The sequence below is a fragment of the Cygnus atratus genome, chromosome 1, assembly GCF_013377495.2.
Source record: "Cygnus atratus isolate AKBS03 ecotype Queensland, Australia chromosome 1, CAtr_DNAZoo_HiC_assembly, whole genome shotgun sequence".
Taxonomy (NCBI): domain Eukaryota; kingdom Metazoa; phylum Chordata; class Aves; order Anseriformes; family Anatidae; genus Cygnus; species Cygnus atratus.
Window position 1 is genome coordinate 32,210,863 of NC_066362.1, and position 24,271 is coordinate 32,235,133.

The 24,271-nt window shown below is 40.0% G+C and overlaps 1 protein-coding gene across 1 annotated transcript; it reads right to left on the reverse strand.

Moving 5' to 3' along the window:
• Positions 1-80: 80 nt before the first annotated feature.
• Positions 81-19,948, reverse strand: TWF1 (twinfilin actin binding protein 1). The gene is made up of 9 exons (XM_035544101.1): positions 19,760-19,948; positions 15,352-15,429; positions 13,126-13,304; positions 11,734-11,829; positions 10,046-10,150; positions 5,886-6,011; positions 5,543-5,693; positions 5,029-5,150; positions 81-3,339 (listed from the first exon to the last, which is right to left on the reverse strand). Exons 1-9 carry the CDS (start codon positions 19,782-19,784, stop codon positions 3,169-3,171), a joined length of 1,053 nt encoding a protein of 350 aa, XP_035399994.1. The 5' UTR covers positions 19,785-19,948; the 3' UTR covers positions 81-3,168.
• Positions 19,949-24,271: the final 4,323 nt, after the last annotated feature.

Genomic DNA, 24,271 nt, shown 5'->3' on the forward strand with positions numbered 1-24,271 from the left:
CCTGTTACTTACACACAGTGATGATAAAATACGTATCTTTGTAAAAGGCAAACTATGAAATGATTCAGACGACACTGAACTAAAGCATCAATCTTTATTTATAAAGTAGATTACAAAATAGATAAAGTTAATTTTAGCATCTGAAGGTGGTTTTCATTGAATACATAGACAGCATAAATCAAAAGTTTCCTTTATTGATGTGTTTATTCAACTATCAAACCAATTATTACCTTGGCTAGTTTCACAACCCCCTCACAGGAGGTTTATAAGACCAAATTGTCCCTACTTTGCAACACAGACACTTCAAAAATAATTATATGTCATGTTAATTTACAACAATTAAATAGCTTGTGATTTAAATGCAAGCAGCTGCATTGCTTTTGGGCTTTCTGAAGGCCAACAATAGTTTTAAATGGACACTTTCAATTATTAAATTACCAGAGACAGTTTAAGAAATAACTTTTTTTAATGCCCTCGTAGTGTGCTGGCTCTGAACGTGTCTTAACAGTAGTAGTGTTATGGGAGGCAACTACACAGATGTAAACACGATAGATCTTACAAAAAGATCAGAAAAGTTTCTTATTGCTGTGTCAGGAGAATAGCTACAAGAGGCCTGAAGAGGCAGTTGGCAGTGCAAGACTTGGTGTAATTTAAAGAGAATTGTCTGTTGGAGCAGGCTTTCTCTTTCAGGGAAAAAGTGAGAGGGAAATATGCTCAGGACATTACTCTGCTGGCTGGTCGAGTGTTTGTACACCCACATGAGATATTTTAAAGTAAAATAACTTAAATGTCTGGTTTGGGCTGAACTCCACAGCAGCTCGTTGTAAGCTCCCTCACATAATCACTTAACCAGCTCTGGCCATCCTCCAGATTAAGCTTTCTACTTTCTATCCTCATCTACCCAGGGCAGGATTAGGAGAGAGAAAAAAAACAACCAACAAAAGCAAAAACAACAGCAACAACAAAAACAAAACATGCATATATAACCACAACTGGTCAAACTGTTCATTATTTAGAACAGTTCATATTAAAAAGCTGAACTTCTTTACTGACTCAAATGAGTGTAAAAAAAAAATGTATGTGCACTCTTGGCATGGTTGACACATGGGCAGGAATATTAAATTCAAACAAAAAGCCATCTTGCAGTAATTTTTAACTGCTACAAGTCAAATGTTTACCTTAAAAAAAAAAAAAAGGTGTTGAAATGATTCAGACTTCAAATAAAAAAAACAAAACACTAGTTATAGTGTAATGCTGCATACACACTAAGCATGTTTAAAAGCAATGACACTTGTCTCACCAGTAGTACACACAAGAAACATCCTGAGGACCAGCTCATTGCCCTAGAAGGTGAAGGCAAGAGGCAGAAGAAAGAACACAGCAGCTAAGGGCAAGCAGGAGATTATCTGAGGATCAGGAGCTATTGAATTGGATTGATGTAGTGTATACGATTAAATGAAAAAAAGCTGAGGTGTCAAATTTCTACTGCATAGAAACAACACAGTAAAACCAGCAACTATTGCAACCTTCACATTACATAGTGCAATCTCGATAACAAGCTAGTATCTCCAAATGACATAATACATAAGATAAAACAAATTTTATCAGGAACTAGTAGTGTCTAAGCCTTATTTCCCTACAGAACTACGTTAAACTGAGCTATCCTCCACCAGGTAAACACATGATTCAGCTATACAATGTATACAACCAGCACCTAAGATAATACGCGGTGAACCAAGACTTGAAGCTCCCATGAAGCTCTTAAAATAATAAAAAAATCAAAAGCACAAAGCTCACATACAAGATAATAAAGAGCAAGTCCCCGCTGGGGAATATAATCTATCCTTTACTTTAGAATTTGTCTCATTACACAATTTTAAATATTGAAGTTCATCCAGTACTTGATTTCCACATCTATTTATTCTTTAATCTCCTTGTTAAAATCATCTATTTTTCCTCTTCCTATTAAATAGGTAAGTCATGGTTCAATCAAGTTTAAGACTCTTCTGGCTAATTTTAGAATTTAGAAGGGAAGCAGAAAAAAACAAACCCACCCCACAAAATCCTACTCAGGTGCTGCCAGCAGTTTTTCAAGACTCAGTTGGATTTTGTTTAAGATTTAACTTACTGTTAAAGTTCAAACATTTAGGAAAAGTAATTTTCAGAATACCTTTAAAGTTGCAGTTGATAATGGAAGAGCACTAGGCTCTCAAGAATAAATCATCATTATGAAACAAAGCAAATCTATTTCCACTTTTAATGAACTTGCACAGTTTTAGATTTAAGTGCATAGATAGATTATCAATCACTTATTAGAAACTTTAAGCATATCACTTTGAAAGCAGCTCTGTAGTCTAGTGAGCATACTGACTGATGCACTTTTAATCACATTTAACTTGGTCATTCAGTACTTAATATATGTCTTATGAGTGGTATAGAAGTCTGGAAAAGCTGTAGTGGTTTTACGTCACATTACTTTGAGAGACAATTCCACTAAATTGGTCATAAGTTTGAAATGACCATGCTTTTGCACAGGAAAGAAAAAATCCACTATTCCTGAGCAAGTACTTATCATTAACTGATAGATAATGGATTTTAATTAATCTTTTCGACTAAAAAACAAAAACAAAACCACCAACAATCCATCCCGTCAAAAACATAAGAAAATCTTCTGCTAAATTAACGTCCATGAGAGCTACCAGAAAGAACAATGATTTATCTGGGACAGTGTTAGATAGTGTTTCAGCTCTTCACAGAAGTGAAGTCTTACGGGTTTCAACAGGCTACTCATATGGACACAGGTTTGCTATCTAGGCATACAGCTGCTACTTACCCACAGAAAATATGGGCTTAATAGACTTGTCTGTGAAGCTTATGATCACATGTATTGCTATTAAATAATGGATTCTAATTTAAAATAAAAGGATACGAGCTTATTTTAATTCCTCTACCTTTAAAATAACCAACTCTTCCACATGTCATAAAATATGGTCAACAAATATAATCATGTAACAACATGGGAAGCACTGAGGTCAGAAGAGGGGAGAGTAAAAAAGAGCTTTTTTTTCCCCCCCTAGCATCTATGGATGGAATGATTTCAGTTCATTAGCAAAAGTCAGATTTTTTTTTTTAACTGTAATACCCTATAATTAATGCAAACGACAGTTTCTAATCACTAGATGTTTCAGTCTCTGCTGGACCTCTGATCAGTCTTCGTATTCCCCTCTTCCCTGCAGGACCTTTTGGTTTAGCAAAACTTTGTTTGTGTGCATGTTGTTTTGGATGAACCTCTTCATAAAGAAAGTCAGCAGTTAACTCATCACCATTATCAATTTCAATCTGAAAAACAAAAAAAGCAGCTTATAGTGTTACTTATCATACTCATCTTAGACATTTAATAACATTTAGAAATTTTGCTGAAGCTCCAAATACTGTATTAAACCCAATATGTACAATAACGTTCTGAGTCTAACATGAAATGTTCTCAACTTGTGCCTAATCATCTCAGAAATCCTGGATAGTCTGAGAATCAACTATGCTCTTACCAGTACTGATGTAAGTGCATTTTGATTTAATCAGTTCTTCCCTAATTATAAGCACAACTACATATCCCAAGACAATTCTCCTGGCCTAAGCTTTAGCACAGCATACACAGCAATAACTAGGAGTACACGAGTACACACTCCATGTGGAAACAAGTGCTTATTAGTCCTCCATAAGAAACTTCCTTAATAAAGTAGCATGTGTTCTTTCAGAAAGTTTCCTTTGTTTATCTTCCCCTCAAAAGTAGAAACTTTGTTTCATTGTTCCAGCATAATCTTCACATTTTAAGAATTAAAGCTTTTTCACTAGAAAGTGTCTTAAAAATTAAAGTTGTAAAAGCAATGCGTATATATACTGCTGTCTCCTAAGACTGAAGGAGGAGTATAAACAGCTTATACAACTCGTGGATTACTGCAACTCAGCAAGTATTCAAGCCAGGGAAAAGCCAAAATAAATTTAATTAACAGAGGTTTGTTTTGTTTTGTTTTAAATGTAAGAATATAAACCTGAAAGAAAACACTGTTCTGAAGCCAAACCCCAGCTTTTAATTGCATGAATTTAGAGTTCAGACAAATGCTTTGGCCCTGTCCTGCTGAGCATTCAACACTTCATGGCCTGCCAACCATAGCACTTGACGGACTTGTCAGCCACTTTATTGCTGTTACAAGTACATGCTTCACACAGAGGTCTGCAGGACTTTCAAGAGTCCTTTGGTACATGTCTCATCTAAAGACATTTCAGAGAAATAGCAATGTATAAATACACGTGCTGATAATCTACTTAAGTTACATCAACACGATAAAAATGGCTAATGACAAGTCTACTACTTTTTTTTTTTTCAGGTAGACAAAAACCCCTCTGAAACCAAGCCTCAAAATCCTTCTAAATTTACAGCACAAGTGTTAAGAATGTAACCATCAGTCATATATTTCGCAAATGGACCATTACTGTGGCCTCTGTTCTGGAAGTGAGAAACCCTTGTTGTTTCTGCATAGTAGTAAAAATCTTTACAGAGTGGAAAGATCAGCTTACTCACACATCCTTGTTTGCCCCATCAAGGACTCCTAATGCAATTTAAGTTCCAGAACTGCTGCTTGATTTTTTATTTTGAAAATTATTACATAACCTTGTCCTTAAAGGAATTTAATGTTCAACAACAACATGCTGCGGTCCAAAGAATGACAGGCCTTTTAGTAAGAAATCATGTTACTCGTAAATAGTCCTTCGAAGTACTCTCAAACACTGTTGATGCAGAAGAATATGTTTACTAAATCTACGAAAGTGTAGAAATTATGAACCAGAGAAAAGCCCTGAAGCTTAATCAACAAGTATTTCTTGTTCAGGACAAGCTCTTATGCAGATCTTTAATAACTATGCAGAACTTTTCATTGTTTACAGAAAGTAGTGGCAGAGATAATTATGGTTCAGAATATTAAGAAGGGAACTGAGGGATGGAAAAAATACCAGTATACCCAGTGTACTTACCTTTCTAATTATTGGCATCCACAACTGTCTTTCTACAATTTCTAAGAGTGGACTTTTACAACTAGAGTATAGCATTCGTTCTCGTATACTACAGGTGTATCCTGGCATGGAGTAGATGAAAACTGCAGAAAAAAATCAGAACAGAAATAAACCCTATCAAAACCTGTATCATAGAATCATTTAGAGCAGAAAGACATTGCAAAGCAAATGGATAGTCTGAAAGGGAAAATATCCAGAACAGTTTAGGATGATTTGCTCCAGCGTTTAATTTCAAAAGAGGGGATATCTTTATTTTTTCACATGACAACTGATTTATGCATGTTCATAATCAGAAGGAAAAGCTCTCTACTTTCTAAACGTAGTGACTCTTCAGAAGTCAGTTTCACAACCAAATGACTCTGAAATTTATGGTTACACTGAGAGGTCAGACTCATGCATCTTTCTCTCTGCCTCAAGATTACTAAACTATTTGAAACAAGCCAATGAAAGTTTATATTGGAAAATTTTCTCATACCTATGGATTCCAAATAGTCTCCTTCATGGGCATGCTTATAGAGGAAAAAGTGGTAACGTGCAGCGTCCTTTGGAATTCTTTTTGGCAAGTCCTTCAGTTCAGTATGAAGTGTGTTAGCCAAAACAATAGTTTCATTTTTCATATCAATTTGCTGTTAACAAAGAAAAATGCATGTAGTTAATACACAGAAAGCAGACCAGAGGATATGACAGGATGGAAAAAAAGATTTAATTAATCTAATACAGAATGGCAACGTGTATATGGCGTCAATGTACACTGTTCAATACACAGGTGATCTAATTAGTACTCACTATTAAAAATATTTAAAGTATTTTATACTTGCCAGTTGCACATAATTGAGTTGCTTAATTTTCAATTTCTCCAAAGCGTGAATAGCTTCTTTAGCAATGGGGAATGCTACTCCTTGCAGTGTTTGATGCTTGGTATCTACGCCAACATCTGTTTGTACCTGGAACACAAGTCAATTGACATGTAAACGGAAACTTCCACAAGCATTTTGTTTCATGCAGTAACCGACAATGCATCACGCATGGCAACACACAGAGTTAGCAGTAGCTATTCTGAGAATAAGCCACGCTGAACCATCATCCACTTCTGGAAAAGACTTGCATATTTTTAATTTACGGTTACATTTTGCTTACTTACCTGAAAACAATTTCATGTCTCTGAAACAGCTAACTTTGTAAAACCCACAGAATCACAAGAGAAAAAAACTGCCCAAGCGTTAAGGAAGCTCCAAGTTAAATTCTGGTACAAAGACACAGTAAGCCAGGAGCTTGATTTTCATATGCTGTGCTTTTGAACTGACAATGTTGTTTATAAACTTCGCTGTATCTTGAACATTTTTAGATCAAAACATAGATATGTAATTTTTCAACATTCTGGGAGGAAGAGAGAAAAGTTGTATCTTATTAGAGAAACCGATCTTCTTGAAGGAATAAAACAAAGCATCTTCCCTCCCTTCCTCTTCAGCACCCTTCCCCCAAAATCCTACACCAAAAAGAAAGCAAACAAAAAACAAGCAAATGAAGTCTCAATCCTTGACTTCTAGGTATAACACAAAGTAGAAAAATTGATGGTAACTGCAAGCTAGACAATCACTCGTAATCCGGTTATGTTAGTCACATTAACTGTTTGAGATGAAAGGACGGTTGCTTTAAAGCCATTTCTCAAGAATTTATGTGGTGTATTTTAACGTTCATGCACAGTTTCTCAGAAAATGAGCTCTGGCTTCCAGTCTTTCCAAGCCTAAACTTGTCCAACTGTTAGCTTTTGAATGTCCTGACTTCCTTTCGTAATTTTACAAATGCAGTTAACGTTGGTAAAGAGGTAGCAAAAAGACGGAAAAGCACACAAAATGGAAAGTGTGGGTTTTAGATCTAACATCTTCCAGCTGATCAGCTTTAATTAAAAATAGGTAATGAAATATGCAACAAGAATGAAAACAATTTAAAAAAAGACACTTCAGACAATATTAAATTATACTTCATATTTAAAATGACAGTTTATCAGTAACAAAGGAGGAGGAAACAAAAAGAAACGGAGGAGCTTACTTTTGTATAAAACTAATAAATTTATTAACAAGATTATATGACAAATAGTTGCAAAATATATCTGCATAAAAGCCTGACTAATAAACCTTATATAATTGGCATTACAGAACAAAACGTAATAAAACATATTAAAAAACCATAAAAGACATCAAAGACATCTTTGAAGTCTCGGGACAGTAAGCTAAAGAGAGTAACCCAGCATCCAGATTTATGGAAAGGATTAAAATCTCCTTGTCCACACTGCAACATATTTCAGACCACTAAAACAAAACAAAACAAAACACCCAAGCCACTTCAAAAAATACTTAAATCACAGTGCAAGATTTGTTAGTGATGTCTGCTGAGAGGGTGATAAAATGGCAGATGAAATTTGATGCGAACAAATGTGAAACAACACATGTGGAAGGACAAATGACCTCTCTTCTACCTGTACAGCAATGGGGTTGAGCTAGCTACTACCTTTCAGAAGCAATACCACGCAGGTCACACAAAGTATTTCTCTGAAAATGTCAGCACAGTGACCAGCTTTGCCAAAAAAAAAAAAAAAAAAACAAACAAAAAGAACCATCAACAGTAACAAAAAAATAAAAATAAAAATAAAAAACCACCACTAACTCCTACCCACAAATGAAATGTTATGAATTGTTAGTAAGAGTAGGGAACAGAACAGAACACATCATTACGCACTGTAGATATCAGTAACATGCCCGCATCTTGAATACCAAATGCAGTTCTGGCTTCCCCATCCCTCCTTTCCATAAATTTTACAGAAGAACTGGAAAAACTGCAGAGAAAAGCAAAAGGATCAGAAGTATGGAGTGTCTTCTTTAGGAGGAACAAGGACACGAATTAGGATTTCTCAGCCCAGAAGAGATAACTGATAAGAAATACAGAGGTCTTGTGGATATACTGAGGAGTAGGGGAGGAAAAGAGCGAGAAATGACTTTTCTCTGCCTTCCCTACACAATTTGTAGGGGTATCAGAATCAACTGGTAGACACCATGCAGCAGTTCTTCACACAGTGCTTTGTCAAGCTGTGGAATACACTGCCACAGGATCTGTGGCCAACAAAAACTGTATATGGATTTAGAAAAATGACAAGACAATATGATGGATTAAAAAAAAAACACACGTTAAAAACAATTACATAGTAAAACATCACGTCCTGCTCAGGAAGATCCCTACCTGCGTAGGCAGAGGCAATGGGCAAGTACTCAAAGGAATTATTATAGCCTCTTACCCTGCTCTTACACCCTCCTCAGATTCCTGCTGTTGCTCACTTAGGGTCTTGACAGTAGGCTAGGTAAGCAACCTCTGACCTGATTCAGTGAAATACTTCTTAGGGTAATGACAAAAGAATATAAATGCGCAAAACTCAATTTTTTTATTTTTTTATTTTTAATATCAGAAAGCTTTTAGTTTGCTGAAGATAAAGCAGGGAAGTTAATGAAATGCTGCTTCAGTGAGCCTAATTACGGGCTTCATGTGGCAGAAACAACAAAGATACAAACGACACAAGTTAACCTACTGCAGGATGCTTCAAATAAAGCCAAAGTGGCAGCAATCTGCAGTTTATTCGTCTCTGAGAAGTACAGCTATTGCTGCTGAAGTTTCATTAGAGCACATAAAGTATTAGTCCGCATGAATCAGCTGTTAAACATGATGCACACACGGCATAAAAGACAATACTAATACCAAGAGTAAGTGATCATTGACTCCACAGAAGTTTTACGGTCTCTAATTGTTGTGTTTTGCTTTTTCTTTTTTAAAGCTCATGAGGTAAAACACAGTGTTTAGTGATGATGAGCGCACTTCTGCAATTGAATTAATCAAAAATAAAGATAGAAAATGACAGAAGACACCAGTCACAAAAATAATTGTTAATAAACAACACAGTTGCAGCAAAAGCATGCTAGAGAGTGAAAATGTTAGAAAAGATAAAGAGCTACATTTAACACGATGGTTTGCTGGCATCCAGCTGGAAAACAAACCAGATTTCCCAGTGGCTGTAAAATACATGCCTAAAGAACTAATAAGATCAGCACAAGGCCTATTAATACATGTCTGAACACAAAGAAGAGATTGAGTCATGGAAAAATGTGAGAAAAGAATCCTCTGAAACATATCAGTCACTAGCTAACAACAATCATCAAATTATTTGGTTAAAGGCATTTGCTGGAAATCTTTCTATAAGGCTTTTGTAGCAAAAACAGATCAGTCTTTTAAAAGGACTAGCTACTTGCTTTGGATTTCTGGTTGTGGTGTTTTCTGAACTTTAAGACTGAGAAGAAGTAAGTCAATATAAAGACAAGTAAACTGGTTCTGGCAGCTCAGGAGGGGAAGCTTCACCTAGGGATAAAGGCGGCTGAAACATTCTTCGGGATTACTCACTGCAACAGTTGCTATTTGGCATTTTCTCTACCATTTCTGCCACCATGTGAAATGTACGTGGACAATAACAAAATGGTTGAGGCTGGGCCATTGAAAGTCCCTTTCTCCAACACCCACCACCCAAGCAGGGACACCCAGCGCAGGCTTGCCCAGGACCACGTCCAGGTGGCTTTTGAAGGTCTCTATGGGGGGAGACCCCACAGCCTCTCCGGGCAACCTGTGACAGTGCTCAGGCACCCTCACAATAAAGCACCCTAGGGAACAAAGTTGCAACCAGTAAGCTCTTCAGCTGGGAGGCCTCTGACCCAGACACCAGACCTTGTCAACTCAGCAAGATCACCCTGCTCTGTCTCCAGCCGTCATCGTCCTGCAACCTCAACTCAGATAGAGAAATCTGTATTCTCATCCACTTAAACTTTCCTTTTTCTGTTCCGCCCTTTTTACCCCAGAAAGGCTTCTTCCTAACAATATGGTCCTAACGATATATTAGGAACTCTGAACCCAATGCCCCAAACATGCTCAAAGACACTGTAGGTACCTCATTAATCTTAATTTGTCGGAGTTCCTCTTCTGCTGCAGTCAGAGGTGCAGGGGCGGCCTGTGATATCAAATATTTTTTATATCCATTCAGCGAAACATCATCCTGAAAGCACAATATCAGTATCCTTTATTTTTTTTATAATAAAGGCTTTCTTCAAGACAGTCTATGCAGCATAAATAAGCAGTTATTACCCATACAGTTATGTTCACTTTATTTGAACAGACTGCAAGTATACATGCATTTGCAAATTGAACTTGGCTTCCTGAACAGCAGGATCCGCTGGGCTGCTCTTGTACCCAGTTGTACAGTGGGCAGAATTTCCACAATTACCCCCTAATTACCTTGCTAATTCAAAAATTAGTCTTAATGAAGACTGGGGTATGTATGAAGTCATTCAGCCTTCTTGGCCTAAACATCACAGAACTGCTACAATTCTTACAAAAAAAAAAAAGCACATATTTTCTTACAAAATCTGCATGCTCAGACTGGTGGCTGATTGATAGTTTTCTACCTGAAAAAATGGGAGATGGGAATACTGCCTCAGGACATAACGTTGCCAACAGTTCAGGATGCAAATTCACAGAACTGATAAATTCTGATAACCACTCTGGGTAAGTTATTAATTCTCTGTGTCAGTTCCGCCCCTCTCCAAAGATGCCGATACCAGAGGCAAATACTGTTGTGCTTTAATAATTAAGGTTGTCACTCAGAAGAGGGCAGGATTTACGTAATCATGTGGATATGACTTTATAATCAAGTTCTGAGCACAGTAGAATGTAACTGCTGTGCTCACTCTGTCTTTGCTGAAGGAGGAAAAAGGGAGCAATAACTTTGATCTCTGCCTAATCATCAGTTTTCACGAAAGCTATAGGAACTCTGCATCTCTGAGAAGTCCAACTTGTGTTTGTTTACAACTGGCAATGGATCAAAAAGTCGACACTTAATATTGGCAAATTGGCAGACATCACAATCAGCTTAGACATATGTCCCAAGGAAACCACAGTAATTCAATAGCCTCAGATTCCCTTACATGCACAACACTTGCAGGCTTTTCAACATTCCTTGGAAGTTTGTCAGACTTCATACATTCACCTTCCAATTATCTTACTGTAACTGAACATTCAACTATTAGTATTTTCACTGAACAAATCATTAGCTACTAAAACTCTCTTCCCATAAATTAAGATGGCAGACATGGACTCAAGTTACATTTCACAGTCAAATTTTAAAGCACTGACAGCTTCATATCCTTGGTTTAAGACATAAACATTTGTTTTCAGATGTTAAAGTCTTACAGATAGCTGTTGTAGCACACCTCTGATTCAGACCCATACATCCATAATGGCTTTTATAAACAATTGGCCTGAAAGTTTGAGGTGTTATGGCTTTTTGAGGATTCACATGTCTCCACTGAAATTAAAAGATTCTCCTGTTAGTCTTAGTTTATTTAGTTTTAATATCCATTTGAAGCAAGGACATCTTAGCCTGAAGTTGTTAAATAAAATTAATTACTTTTTCAAATGAGAGCAATTACATTTTAACATTGGCATAATACACATAGCTTTTAACCTTCTTTCTCCTTCATCAGGAAAGAACAGAACCACCACAAATTTTTACCAGTAAAACCAGCCACTATTCTAACTGTTCCTTAGAATAATGTGCTGACTTTAAAGAGAAGAACATACCTCTACTGTTCCAAATACTTCATCCTTAATATGACCACCTCCAAATTCTTTCTTAAGTGTTGCCCGGGTTGCTGCATACAACATTTTTTGACGAACCTAGTATGTCAGAAAACAGTGGGGGTTTTATTTTTTTTCCTCTTTAGTATACACAGAGAATCTAGTATTTTGGGGTACCAAGTCCATTAACAAACACCCTTCTTGAACAACTATTTTAAGAGCTGAAAATGAAATTTGAAGTTGTACTTCTTAATAACAAATAAAATCACAGAATGAGCTCTGGAGCATGATACTAACATATGCTATTAAATTCTGAAGTGCACAATGAGACATTTTACTATGCATTATTATTATTAAAGTAATTCCAAAAATAAATTGCAGCTTTAGAGTATGATTTTTAAAAAATAAAATTTAAAATAACAACAACAATAAAAACATTAAACAAAAAACGGAGCACAATCCTTACTGATTTTAAATGGGGAAAAAAAACATAATGATTTAGATCATTTATCACTGGTCTGTGTACTAAAGGACACAATAGTTACAGAAAGAGCTAATTGCAAATAACCCATTATTTCTTTTGACGTGGTAGTGGCTTAGTTCAACTACAGAATGCAAAAATGAAATTTTCTGGAGGCAGATGATCTAATGATGCTCCCTATCAATTTGTGTCCAACATACTCACATTTTCCTCTCCCAACAGTCCCACCTTCCCCACCATATTTCAACATCATGCCATCCTCATCACAGTACCCTTACCTCTTCCACCCAATCTCTTCTATCCACTTCACCCTTTGGTCTCCAACTCCTTTCTAACTGCTATTGGAAATAGTGCAGGAATCTAGTAATAGCTTTACTTTGTCCTGCCTTGTTTCACATTCCCTGAACCTGTACATAACACCCTAGTTTCTCCTAGAAATCCATAACTCTGACTTCAGTTTCCTCCCCTGTTCTCTAACCGCTCACCGAATAAGAGTACATTCTGTGGTGGGCCACAGATCCAGAAGTGCCAACCAGTCGGCCAGCGAGCCAAGTAGAACAAATAGCTTGAGCTCAAACTATAGTCTTTCTCCCTATGATGACACCAGTTGAGATTTCTGTCTTGTGTTCTTCGATGAATTTTCATGAAACACTGATGGAAAGACAGACAAACAAACAGTACAAAAACATGTGTTTTGTTTCCTCCAATTAAGCTAGAAATAAATTGGATGAGCTGCACTCCATCTGGACCCACAATCAGGTTCAAGAAAAATGTTTCTGCGGTTCTCTTGTCAGAAAGTGAGGGGAAGGCTTGGGAATGCTTTAGTCTCCAAATCCTTCTCACCTAGGATTTGGATCAAAAGGCACCGTTGAAAAACCATTAACAACATGAAGCCTCTGATGACTACTACTTACAGGAGAGTGATCAGGTGACCATGCAATGAAGATCCATTCATATCCTTGAGCATTCTGAGAATCTAATCTGTATAATATATAGCATGGTTGCTTGTCTTCCAGAAGGGGAAGAACAAAGGAGTCGTAATCCTTTTCCCATGATCCAAGTGGCCGTCTAGAGGATCCCAGAACAAGTTGCTCTATAACCAATAACCAAAACTACGTGTTAGCAACAATGTAGTTAATATTGTTTTTTTCAAAATTAGCTATTATAATAAACAGATAATCAAATGCTTCTTTTATAATCATGTTCACAACAATGGAAATCAAGAACACGCAATGTGAAAGCGGGTGAATTCCTGCACAAGCTCTCAATGCATAACACGTGTGATAAGACTGATGTCGTTTTTAGCATAATGTGCACAGAAAAGAAATAAATAAAAACCGTGTTTTGCTGGTTATCTTATTTTTAAATCAAAACACTTAAATAGAAATAAGATGAGAGTTTTTAATTTTTAAAATTAGCTTTATTGATGCTCTTATTTGCTGTAACACACTAGCGTTTGTACTTATTGTGAAAAGACAGTTAGTTGTATAGTGAAGAGCTGGGAATGAACATGCTTGCACTAATCACTAATTTGACAGTAAGCAGATAAACCCCTTTCTAATACAGCTTCATAACTACAGTCCTGAAATGACTGAAGTTGTTTATTATGTATAATTGGCTTAAGTCTGTATAGAATACTTCAGATGAGATTTAATTACGTGAACAGCTATAGCAACAAGATTTCTCTCTTATTTATAAATCACGTCTCAGTTTTTCCAAAGGAAAAATATTACTACAGTAGCTTTCAAAACATTAACTTCCCAACAAATACTAGCCCCTGCAGCCAAAAGAGAATCACCTTATTTGAATGGTTCCCACAATGGTTTGAGGACTATTACAGTAGCTGGTATGCAAAGTATCTTTTGAGAGTCCAGGACCAAACCTCTGATAGCTCAGAGAAAAGTACAGCAGTATTCAAATGCCTCTAATGCAAAACTTTCTGAACAAGCCACTCTCCCACAGTAACTTTCCAAGGCACAGAGCATTAACAGCTCAGAGCAAGAGAGTATTTGGCACTTCTCTGAACTAGATGCAAAGTAGCTGAAGTCATGCATGTAGACAACCAGAACATCCAGAATGTATTTGCCAATTCTTAGCTCTAGGTGCCTTTGTAGTCATTTGAATTTAAGATAGGAAAAAATAATAATAAAAAACCCACAGCAATTATGTTGTATAGCAGCAAGCCTATTCTCTTATTCACTCAAATTAGCAGAACTCAGTTTGAGTATTATCTATTTGCTAAGGACAGTTGCTGAAAGATCCTGCTGACAGGCGATGCAACTGTCCCTCCTCTAGCATTCTGGGAGCATTAGAAGTTTCTTTTTGAACTGTGGAAAATAGCATTAGAGACTGGATTCTGGTTCCACATGCAGACAAAATGCACACATCTATTATATATAGCATGTGTATATATGTAATACATATACATTCACACAAACATACATGCAGGCACATACAAATAAAGGAAAAAATTAAGACAAAAAATGGAAGATACTTTTAAATACAAAATGAAGGTCATAAATAGGGAGTACCATATACACAAAAGCACACTGTTTTACCTTGCCTAATAATAAAACCAAATTCAACTGTATGCCAATGTTTGCTAACCTGTATGGGTGAGACTTTTTACGACAGTGACCTGCCCATTATATTATTGCTGCTTCCTTGAGAGAAGCGGTGTTAAATGGTAGAAAACCTCCTAAGAAAAGCAAACACAAAGAAGATAGCAGTAGGTTACTTACCTAACAATAAAAGTATGTATGTGTATTTACGTACACATGTACCTTCCGCCAACCAACAGGTTTTTCAGTGTATTATAAATGAATGAACTTCGGAACAACCAAAAACACCTCGAGGTAACGAGGTGGGTATTTGATGTACTTCCATCCAAAATACGCAACAGTTCTTGGTAAAACATGAAACGATAATTTGAAGAAAAACTCTAGTGCAAAAATACAGTAGCAGCATACTGAAAACCTCAGTGTTGCCAAAACTTAAATCCTACCTCCAGGACAGGAAAGACCTTGGTAACATTAAGTTTTGTGGAGTTCTGGTTTTTTAAACAATTCTATATAGAGGTCACTAAAACAACTAGGAAAATAACTAAAGAAGTCAGAGAAAAATAATAAAATTTGACTAACCATTGTCAATGACTATTTTTAAAAGCCTGTATTTTCCATTTCTGGCTCCAACAAAGACGTCTTTGACATTTCCACTAGCTGAAAAAGAGAAAATAAAAGTAGCCAAATTAACACATTTTACTTTCCTAAAATAAAGAATACTCATGAAGGTAAAAACAACATTGGAAAAGCATATACCTGGCCCATCACTAAAAAGTTGGACTGGAAAAAGAACACAAGAGTGATGTTCCCCCCTACGCTCCATGTCAAATCATGTTCCAGCCACTGGCATGCCACAAAAGGGTGACAGACAACATTACAAACATCTGCAGACATTATAAACAGACCTGCTTACTCACACACTGTATCATTTTCAACATTGTGAAAATTAAAGGTGACATCACATCACTGCTCTCGGGTTTCACCGTTCACACAGCAACACAAAACACAATGCAACTCAGATTACTACAGCTTCATGAAGTCTGCAGGCTTAGTACAAACGTTCAGACATAACTTTATGCCTGCCAGGAAAAACTTAGAGCTTGTCTGTAAAAAAACACCTGTCTTTCCTAAGGACACCTCTGTACTGGGTTTGGTTGCAGGGGGCTGCAGGGGTGGCCTTTGTGAGCAGAGCCCAGCAGCTGTCCCAGGTCTGATCAGAGCCAGCTCCAGATGGCTCCAAAAGGGACCCACTGCTGGCCAGAGCCGAGCCAGTGAGTGACGCTGGGTGGGCCTCTGGGAGAGCTTAGGAAGGGGAAAAAAAAACTGCTGTGCAACAGGAGTGAGAACACGTGAGAGAAGCAGCCCTGCAGAGCCCCAGGTCAGTGCAGAAGGAGGGCAGGAGGTGCTTCAGGCACACAGCACAAGTTCCCCTGCAGCCCGTGGCGAGGCCCCTGGTGGAGCAGGCTGTCCCCCTGCAGCCCATGGGTCCCACATGGAGCAGATCTCCACGCTGCAGCCCGTGGAGGAGCCCCCGGTGGAGCAGGTGGATGTGGCCTGGAGGAGGCTGCGGCCCATGGAGAGCCCCCGCAGGAGCAGGCCCTGGGCCGGAGCTGCAGCCCGTGGAGAGGAGCCCCCGCAGGAGCAGGGGGTCTGGGGGGGAGCTGCCGCCCGTGGGGGACCCGTGCTGGAGCAGTTTGCTCCTGGGGGATGGACCCCGTGGTACGGAGCCATGTGGGAGCAGTTCTTGAAGAGCTGCTGCCTGTGGGCAGCCCCCGCAGGCTCAGTTTGGGAAGGACGGCATCCCGTGGGAGGGACCCCACGTGGAGCAGGGCAGAGAGTGACCGTGAAGGAGCGGTGGAGATGAAGGTTAGGGACTGACCACAGCCCCCATTCCCTGTCCCCTACACTGCTCTGGGGGGAGTACATAGAAGAAGGTGGATAGGAGGAAGGTGTTTTTAGTTTGCTTTTAGTTCTCACTGCTCTAGTCTTTAGTAATTGACAATAAATTATATTGATCTCCCTATGCTGAGTCTGTTTTGCCCATGACAATAATTGTTGAGTGATCTCTCCATCCTTATCTCAACCCTTGAGCCCCTTCCGTTGTATTTTCTCCCCCTTTTCCTTTGAGGAGGGGGAGTAAGAGAGCAGTAACCCCTCTGAAGAGTACTTGGGAGGGCTGCTGCTCTTTGCTCATCTTTCATATCACCTTGAATGAATCTTGATAACATTTTTTCAAATTCTGACCTATCACAGTAGGATAGATTTACAATGAATTTACAAAGAAGTAGCTAAAAATAAATTTCTGTAATTCACATTGACACAACACAAACATGATAGAGTTGCTTCTGTAAGCACATAGAAGAGCTGTGCTCGAGTCCTGTGAAGATCACTGTAATCTCAACTGCTCTACTACATAATCTGAGTGCAAATCAGTTCAGTTATACCCCAGACAGGGGGCTGTACAACATTTATTGAAGAACATTCATTGCAAACTGGTCCCTTAAGTCATCCCAAAGCACAGAGGATAGCACCAGCAAGACAAACGACAAACCAGGAAGCATAAAAAGGATTATTCAGTGACGTTGAGGCTGAAGGAACAGATGGCATCTGGCTATGTTACTGCCCATATTCAAAATATTTAAAATTCATGTCCATCTATGCAATGCCTGGGTCCGTTCTGCAATTCCAAAACAGGCTGGGGGAAGGACAGGGAGTCTTAGCATTTAAACAAACTGAACTGCATTGGGTTAGTCCAACCCCAGCTTCATCTCAGTTTGCATTTCCCCACTCACCAGTGCAGACCCTCACTGTGATTTGCAATCAGCTTTTCTGATCGTCTCTGCCTTTCCTAACGCTTCCACTCAGCACACAAACATTACGCCACTTTCTAGACCTCCCAGTTCCACTGGGATTTTTTTGTCCTCTTCTCATCTATGATCTTTTGTTCTCTGTCCTCTTACATCAAGCCTACACAACCAAACAAGATAGACTAGTCCCTTGCACTTATACCATAACTAAGAGCTCCTGAAGTAATTTTTTGAGATGAGACACCAGCTATCAAGGAACAATCTCACTATCAGTGAGGTACACCCTCCCCCCGCCACACACACAAGGTTTTAAAATTCACAACAGAATCATATCATTTCTGCTTAAATTTTCTGCATAGCTGAGACCTCATTTACAATTTGGTCATGGTATCTCACTGACCAGCTTACAGTTTAATTTGACTTTATTTTCTGAAAAGCATTCATAATGATAAACACATCTATTTTCTCCATACGCACTACTGCTTCTATTAGTGAAGTTGTATTTCAGTAGTAGAAATGCTTTGCTATATATCTGGGAAGAAACTCTGGATATATACAAGTTCTACATATCCTGTCCTATTCAGCAATGGAAATTATCTGCTGTCTCTGTACTATTCTCGACAAGATTTTTAAAAAGATGCAACATACACAACTAAGATAGACAAGCTGACATATACTTCTTTCTTCAATGAGCAAATTCACGTTAAATAAACTATTCAGTATTTGAATAGTCCATTACAAAAACTAGTTAAAGGCTTCAAAGGATGGTGTAAAACAGCCTGTGAACATACACAATTATCAACTCCTTGGATTTACTCTGCTGCACTTTCAAAGTGACTTACCTGCAGCATGGAATACTAAAACTCAATTAGGTTTATTTCATGAGTATTATTTTAAAATAATTTAGAAGACTTGAACATATTCTAGCAAGTTTCCCTACAGCTCGATGCACCCTGACTTCCTACACTACTTATTTATTGCCCTGCTTGAAAGCCCAGTCCCTTCAGCATTTGCCTGGTACATATCACTGTCCCCATTACTTCACTCCTGTTTCCAGAAAAGTGCACGCTGTGCTGCCAAGCCTTGCAATTGTTTAGGAGCGACACTAGGCTGTTTGTTGCTACCCAGCAATGGCACGACAAACGCTATTCCCCTCCCGGCTGCAGAAGCCTCGCCACAGACAGGACCCCTGCCCAGCGGGCTGCCCTGCATCCCGGCCTGCCGAGGCAGGATCGGCGCAGGAACGCAGCCGAGCTCCCTGCAGATCCCCTCGGAGGACAAAAGGCTCTCCAAGAAAGGAAGGTGAGCTGCAGAAGAGGATTAGCAGTCCTTGCGGTAAGCAACAGGGTACTCTGCTGCTCCTCCCTCTGATGACAGCAAGAGGAAAAAAGCAAGGGAATGAAGAGCCACTGTAACAGTTTCTCCAGCCTGGAAAAAAAAAAAAAGCTCTTTCAGAAGCACCTCAAGCCTGAGAAGGGGTGACAAACTTAAGAAGAGCAAACACTGGTGTAGAGGGGAAGGGGCTGAGGAGAGGTTAAAGGCTGTGGAACAAACGTAGCCAAGAGGCAACAAAGGGATTAGAGGAGCAGTTAGGAGCCACTGCAGCCAGGACAAAAGTCACCTTCACCAATAAATGTGGGAGAGCAGACAAAGTACAGTGCATTACTCACTGAGCAAACAGACCGCAAAAAAAATCACAACAATAAAGCCCTAGCAATCCCGCTGCGTTATCCCCTTTCAGCAATTCTGTGCCGGGCTGGGGGGATAATACTGAGACATAATTGCTCCTCACAGTCTCCGAGGCCTGGAAAAAGAGGGGAAAAAAGGCTTTCCTGTACATTTCCACCTTTTTCTTGGCCTCCTATCACAGGGGTTCACTGGGCTTCCCTCCTGCTGGGCTGCCGGCTCCCTCCAGCTTCTCCTCCGCCTCTGCGGCTCCTCACAGCTTCTCCCCAAGACGAGCCGGCAGCGAGTCGGGGCACTGGCAGCGCTGCCGGCGGGCACACACCGGCTTCCCGAAAAGCTCCGGCAGCCCAGCCACCCCCGCCCCGGGGCTGCGGCGGGACAACGGTGCCTGAAGCCGGCAGCGGGGCTCCCCCTGCCCGCAGCGCCCCAAGAGAGGAGCGGACAAAGAAGGCGCCGGGTAGCGCGCCCCTAGGGAAGGAGAGGGAGGGCAGTACCTTGGATGCCGGTCTGGTGGGACATGTCGCACCGCTGCGCCCGGGGCTGCCCTGTCCCGGCACGGTACGGCACGGCGCGGCACTGCACGGCCCTACCCAGCCCAGCCCGGCTCGGCCCGGCCCGGCCGCCCACACGTGATGGCGCCGCCGCCACTCAGCGGTCGGAGGGAGCGCGGCGCCTGCCGGGCCCGGCCGGCCCCGAGGCGCTGCTGCCCCCTACAGCGGGGCCCCGGCGGGCAGCGGCCGCCCCGTCGCCATCCCGGGACCGGCCCGAGCCCGGTGCCGCCGTGTGGGGGCGCGGAGCTGCCACGCACGGCACTGCCCTGCCCGGTGCTGTCCTGTCAGCCGCGCTGTGTGCCGCCCCCCGACAGGGATTGAGTGCCCGGCAGGGTTGTTTGCAGACCGAAATAACAAGGAAATGGGGGATCTCCGGGGGCCTGACACCGAAACCGCCCTCTCTTGCCCGGGACAGGAGGGAAGGGTGCATACGGTGCTTACGTGTGTTGTATTTGTCGTGTATTTTGCATTAAACTGTCACCAGTAAAAGGCTAAATATATCAGGGAACACAGCCCAGAGCCACATCTCTTTTAACTCGAGCCCTTGCTCCTGACTAGGGAGTCTATCTCCATTAATTTTGCATTATTTCATAAAATCATTAAGGTTGGAAAAGACTTCCAAGATCATCTGGTCCAACCATCCCTTTACCACCAATGTCACCCACTGAACCATGTCCCTAAGCACCACATGCAACCTTTCCTTGAACACCCCCAGGGACAGTGACGCCACCACCTCCCTGGGCAACCCATTCCAATGCCAAACCACTCTTTCTGAGAAGAAACGTCTCCTTATTTCTGACCTAAACCTCCCCAGTGCAACATGAGGCCATTCCCTCTAGTCCTATCACTGCTTACCTGAGGCTGACCCCCAGCTCCCCACACCTTCCTTTCAGGTAGTTGTAGAGAGCAATAAGGTCTCCCCTGAGCCTCCTCCAGACTAAACAACCCCACTTCCCTCAGCCGCTTCTCATATTTGCCAATTGGTGACACAGCTTCAGAAGAAATAATGAAGATTTCCCCTATTTCAGCATGGGTCTGGTCGCTGAGATGCTCGCCTGCAATGCCAAGGTGTGAATCCACGCAGAGAAATGGTGCACCTGCTTCTCAGTGAGTGGATGATCCGCACAGGCAAAGGCTTTTACACTTTTTCAGCTTGTTGAACGTTTCCCAATGCCCCCAGCAAAGGAGAGTCCAGAGTAATGAGTTTAAGCCTGCTCTGAAGGTATGTTTGCTTTTGCTAGTTGTCTTTCACAGGCATTGAACGTTTCCCAATGCCCCCAGCAAAGGAGAGTCCAGAGTAATGAGTTTAAGCCTGCTCTGAAGGTATGTTTGCTTTTGCTAGTTGTCTTTCACAGGCACTTCTGTCCACAGGTTGAAAAGCACCACTCTCTGACGACAAAAGATGCATCCTAACTCTTCTCTAAACATTTGCATGTGTTGTGTACCATCATTCACATTTTTTGCTCTGGTCTGGATTAGACTCCCCAGGTGAAACATACAGGCATTGTAGAAGTAACAGGGCTGTGGGCACTTAATAAAATGTCCCAATGTTCATGATTCTTTCAGGTTCTAGGGAGTTGGCAGGGTGTTTATGGTCACTAACCACACAACGTAAGAAATACTGTAACAGGACACATCAACTACCTAGCCCAATGGCCTATCCCCACAGTGGCACAGGAAAAAAAAGGAAGAGTAAGGCAAGCATGTGGTAATATTTGCCTGGCTCACCTTCCCAGCCTCTAAAGGAATTTCTGAAGTCAGCTGATTTCTTTGTGTTGATAGATGTGGGTGCCTGCACTTTGTCATATCCCCGGTGTAAAGACACCGTGTGAGGGATTCAGTGTCCTATTTGGGAAATGTGAAATAGCACTGTAACTGTAGTACATGAGCAGCACTGTGTAGTGCTAGTGCAGCAAATAAGAAGCCACTATGGAGATGTGTCACCAGCTAGTGAGCTGGGGTTAACTGAGGACTACAGCAGCTGGGGAAACAGAGAAGCTGCAGCTTATTTTCTAAGCAGAAAATAAGGGAAAAGACTTCATGTGAAAATCAAGAAATGATAGGAGGTACCTCCCAGAGAACAGTGAGGCCAGCTCTAATTCCTCTATTATACACCTCCAGGAGCAGAGAGGTTGTAAAATGGTAAAGCAACTCTTGGGGAAGAGCTTTTCCAAGAGCAACTAGAGTACTAGAGTTCAGAGTGGTACCAAAGATGTGGTACTACCACAATTTAAATCATTTAACACAAGTCTGCCACTGGTCCTTCCTGTCTAACAACATAAGTGTTTATAAAGAACTGATTTGTCTCCAAATGTACCAAAGAAAAGGATCATGAAGAACACAATCCAGCTGGTCATGTGTCCCCAGGAGCACCGGTATTGGCACAGAGTGGCAATGAGGATGCACAGCCAAAACTGTGGAGTCACCCTGTGACTGTGCTTTCAGTGGCAACCCACACTTAGAGATACTGGAATGGTACGAGACTGTAGTGTCTGTCACCACATCAAGATCACCTTGACTGTCTGAGGTGACATCACATCAACTCCCACCAATCTGTCAGAGGGCTCTAAAGTACAAACGAGGGATCTTACCATCTGCTTCATATGAAACGAGCCTTGTACACATTGGCATTTCATGTGAGATTTTTGGGGAAAAGGCAAACTGAAAGTTTTAGGTAGTTTCTAAAAATCTCAGTGTTTGATGTTTGACAAAACAAACAAACAAAACCATGTTGCACAGAAACAAGCAAAAACAAGTAAAGATTTTATATCTGTTGAATATGCTTAAACACACGAATTTTAGTTTACTTTGGAGCCTTCCTAAAATGTTTTTGATGATTAAATTGCTATCCAAGTCATACGACTGTTGGGAAGAATAGAGAGGTTTATTTATTAGTATATGCATAAGCATTAAGTTATAGTTATATTTTCTTCCCTGTACTTAAATTATTTTTTTCCAATGTACATTAGTTTTTGTATCTAATTACGGCTGTGCTTGTTTTGATAGAGACTATATATTGCAGAGTTTCCCAAATTTTAATAGCATTCTTTGAACTTAAATAATAAATGATGTTTTGTTTTGTTTTGTTTTGAAGGAAATATTTTTAGTAGACTTTGATACAGCAGTTTCTGTATGACTTCTGGGTCTTGTTTTTATTTCCACTGTCTTTATTTTCTTTCCTTATACATTTATCTCTACATTGGTTTAACAATGTACTATTCACTTCTGCTAGCTGATTTAATGCTGTGGGTATAATCTCTGTGGAGTCCTCAGTTAATTGTGTTCATAATGGTGTGCAAACATTTTCTCCTGTTGTGATGTTGCCAGGAAGGCTCGTTCCAAGTTTGACTATGATTGTCCACCTGACAATGCAAATTCACATATTTTTTTACATACAGTTTTTATTACTGCAGTCCATACCTATCTAGAGATGATATTTCAAACACTAAACATTTCCACCAGGTGAAGAATGATAACCTTTTTACTGAACAATAGTAAAACTCAATTTTCTTGCAGTAGAGCTCCAATGCCTGCAGGTCGCTATCCTGACACCCTTCAAAGCTTAAGCTTAGATTGTTTTTTTCCCCAATCAACATGCTCTTCAAAAATAACCACATTTTCAAAAGAATAATTATAGTATTAGAGAACTATTCCATCAGCAAGATAAACTTTCATCCATATAGAATAAGAATGAATATAAACTATTTCCTTCAGAGATATGTGAAAACTTAATTTCTTCTATTCTGTTTGCTTCCTGTAATCTCCATTCCCATACACCCATAGGTAGCTAAACAAATAAATCACACCACTCCTTCAGCCAGATTTGTTTATAATTTCAAGGATATAGGTGTGAAAGGTGTTCATACCAAAATAGACTGTGATTTCTGAGCATGACATTGTTGCCTTTTTGTAAATCTCAGAATATATGGCTTTAATCAACCAGCACACTATGTGCAAGTCAAATAAAAAGGTATTCCTTTATAATCACTAGACCTTATATGTAGTCTGTTATTAAAAAATCTTGCTATAGGAACTCCACACTCTTTTGACATTATAGCAAGCATGTCTTTATTACAGTATGAAGGACATCTCTCATTTTATGTACTTCAGTAAGTCTTCATAGCACTGTGAATATATCTCTTCATTTGTTTATGCTCATAGGTACACGCTAGGCAGACAACTATTTTAAAACTAAATTATGATATAGCTGATAGCCAAGTTTGAGGTAGTAGGGGGTTCCCAACCACTGATGCTATCCTAAAAGTTGCAGATGCTATCTTAAAAGTTGCAGACAACTGACTCTTGTTGTATTTTGATATGCTTTGACAATAAGAAGCAAACGTCTGGTGAAATAAACTAAACAAAGCACAATTGGTGGGAATTCCCATATTTCTTCCATCGTTCTGTTCTGTTAAGTGCAGAGTTAAATTATTAAAGAGTTGATTCTGAATATGG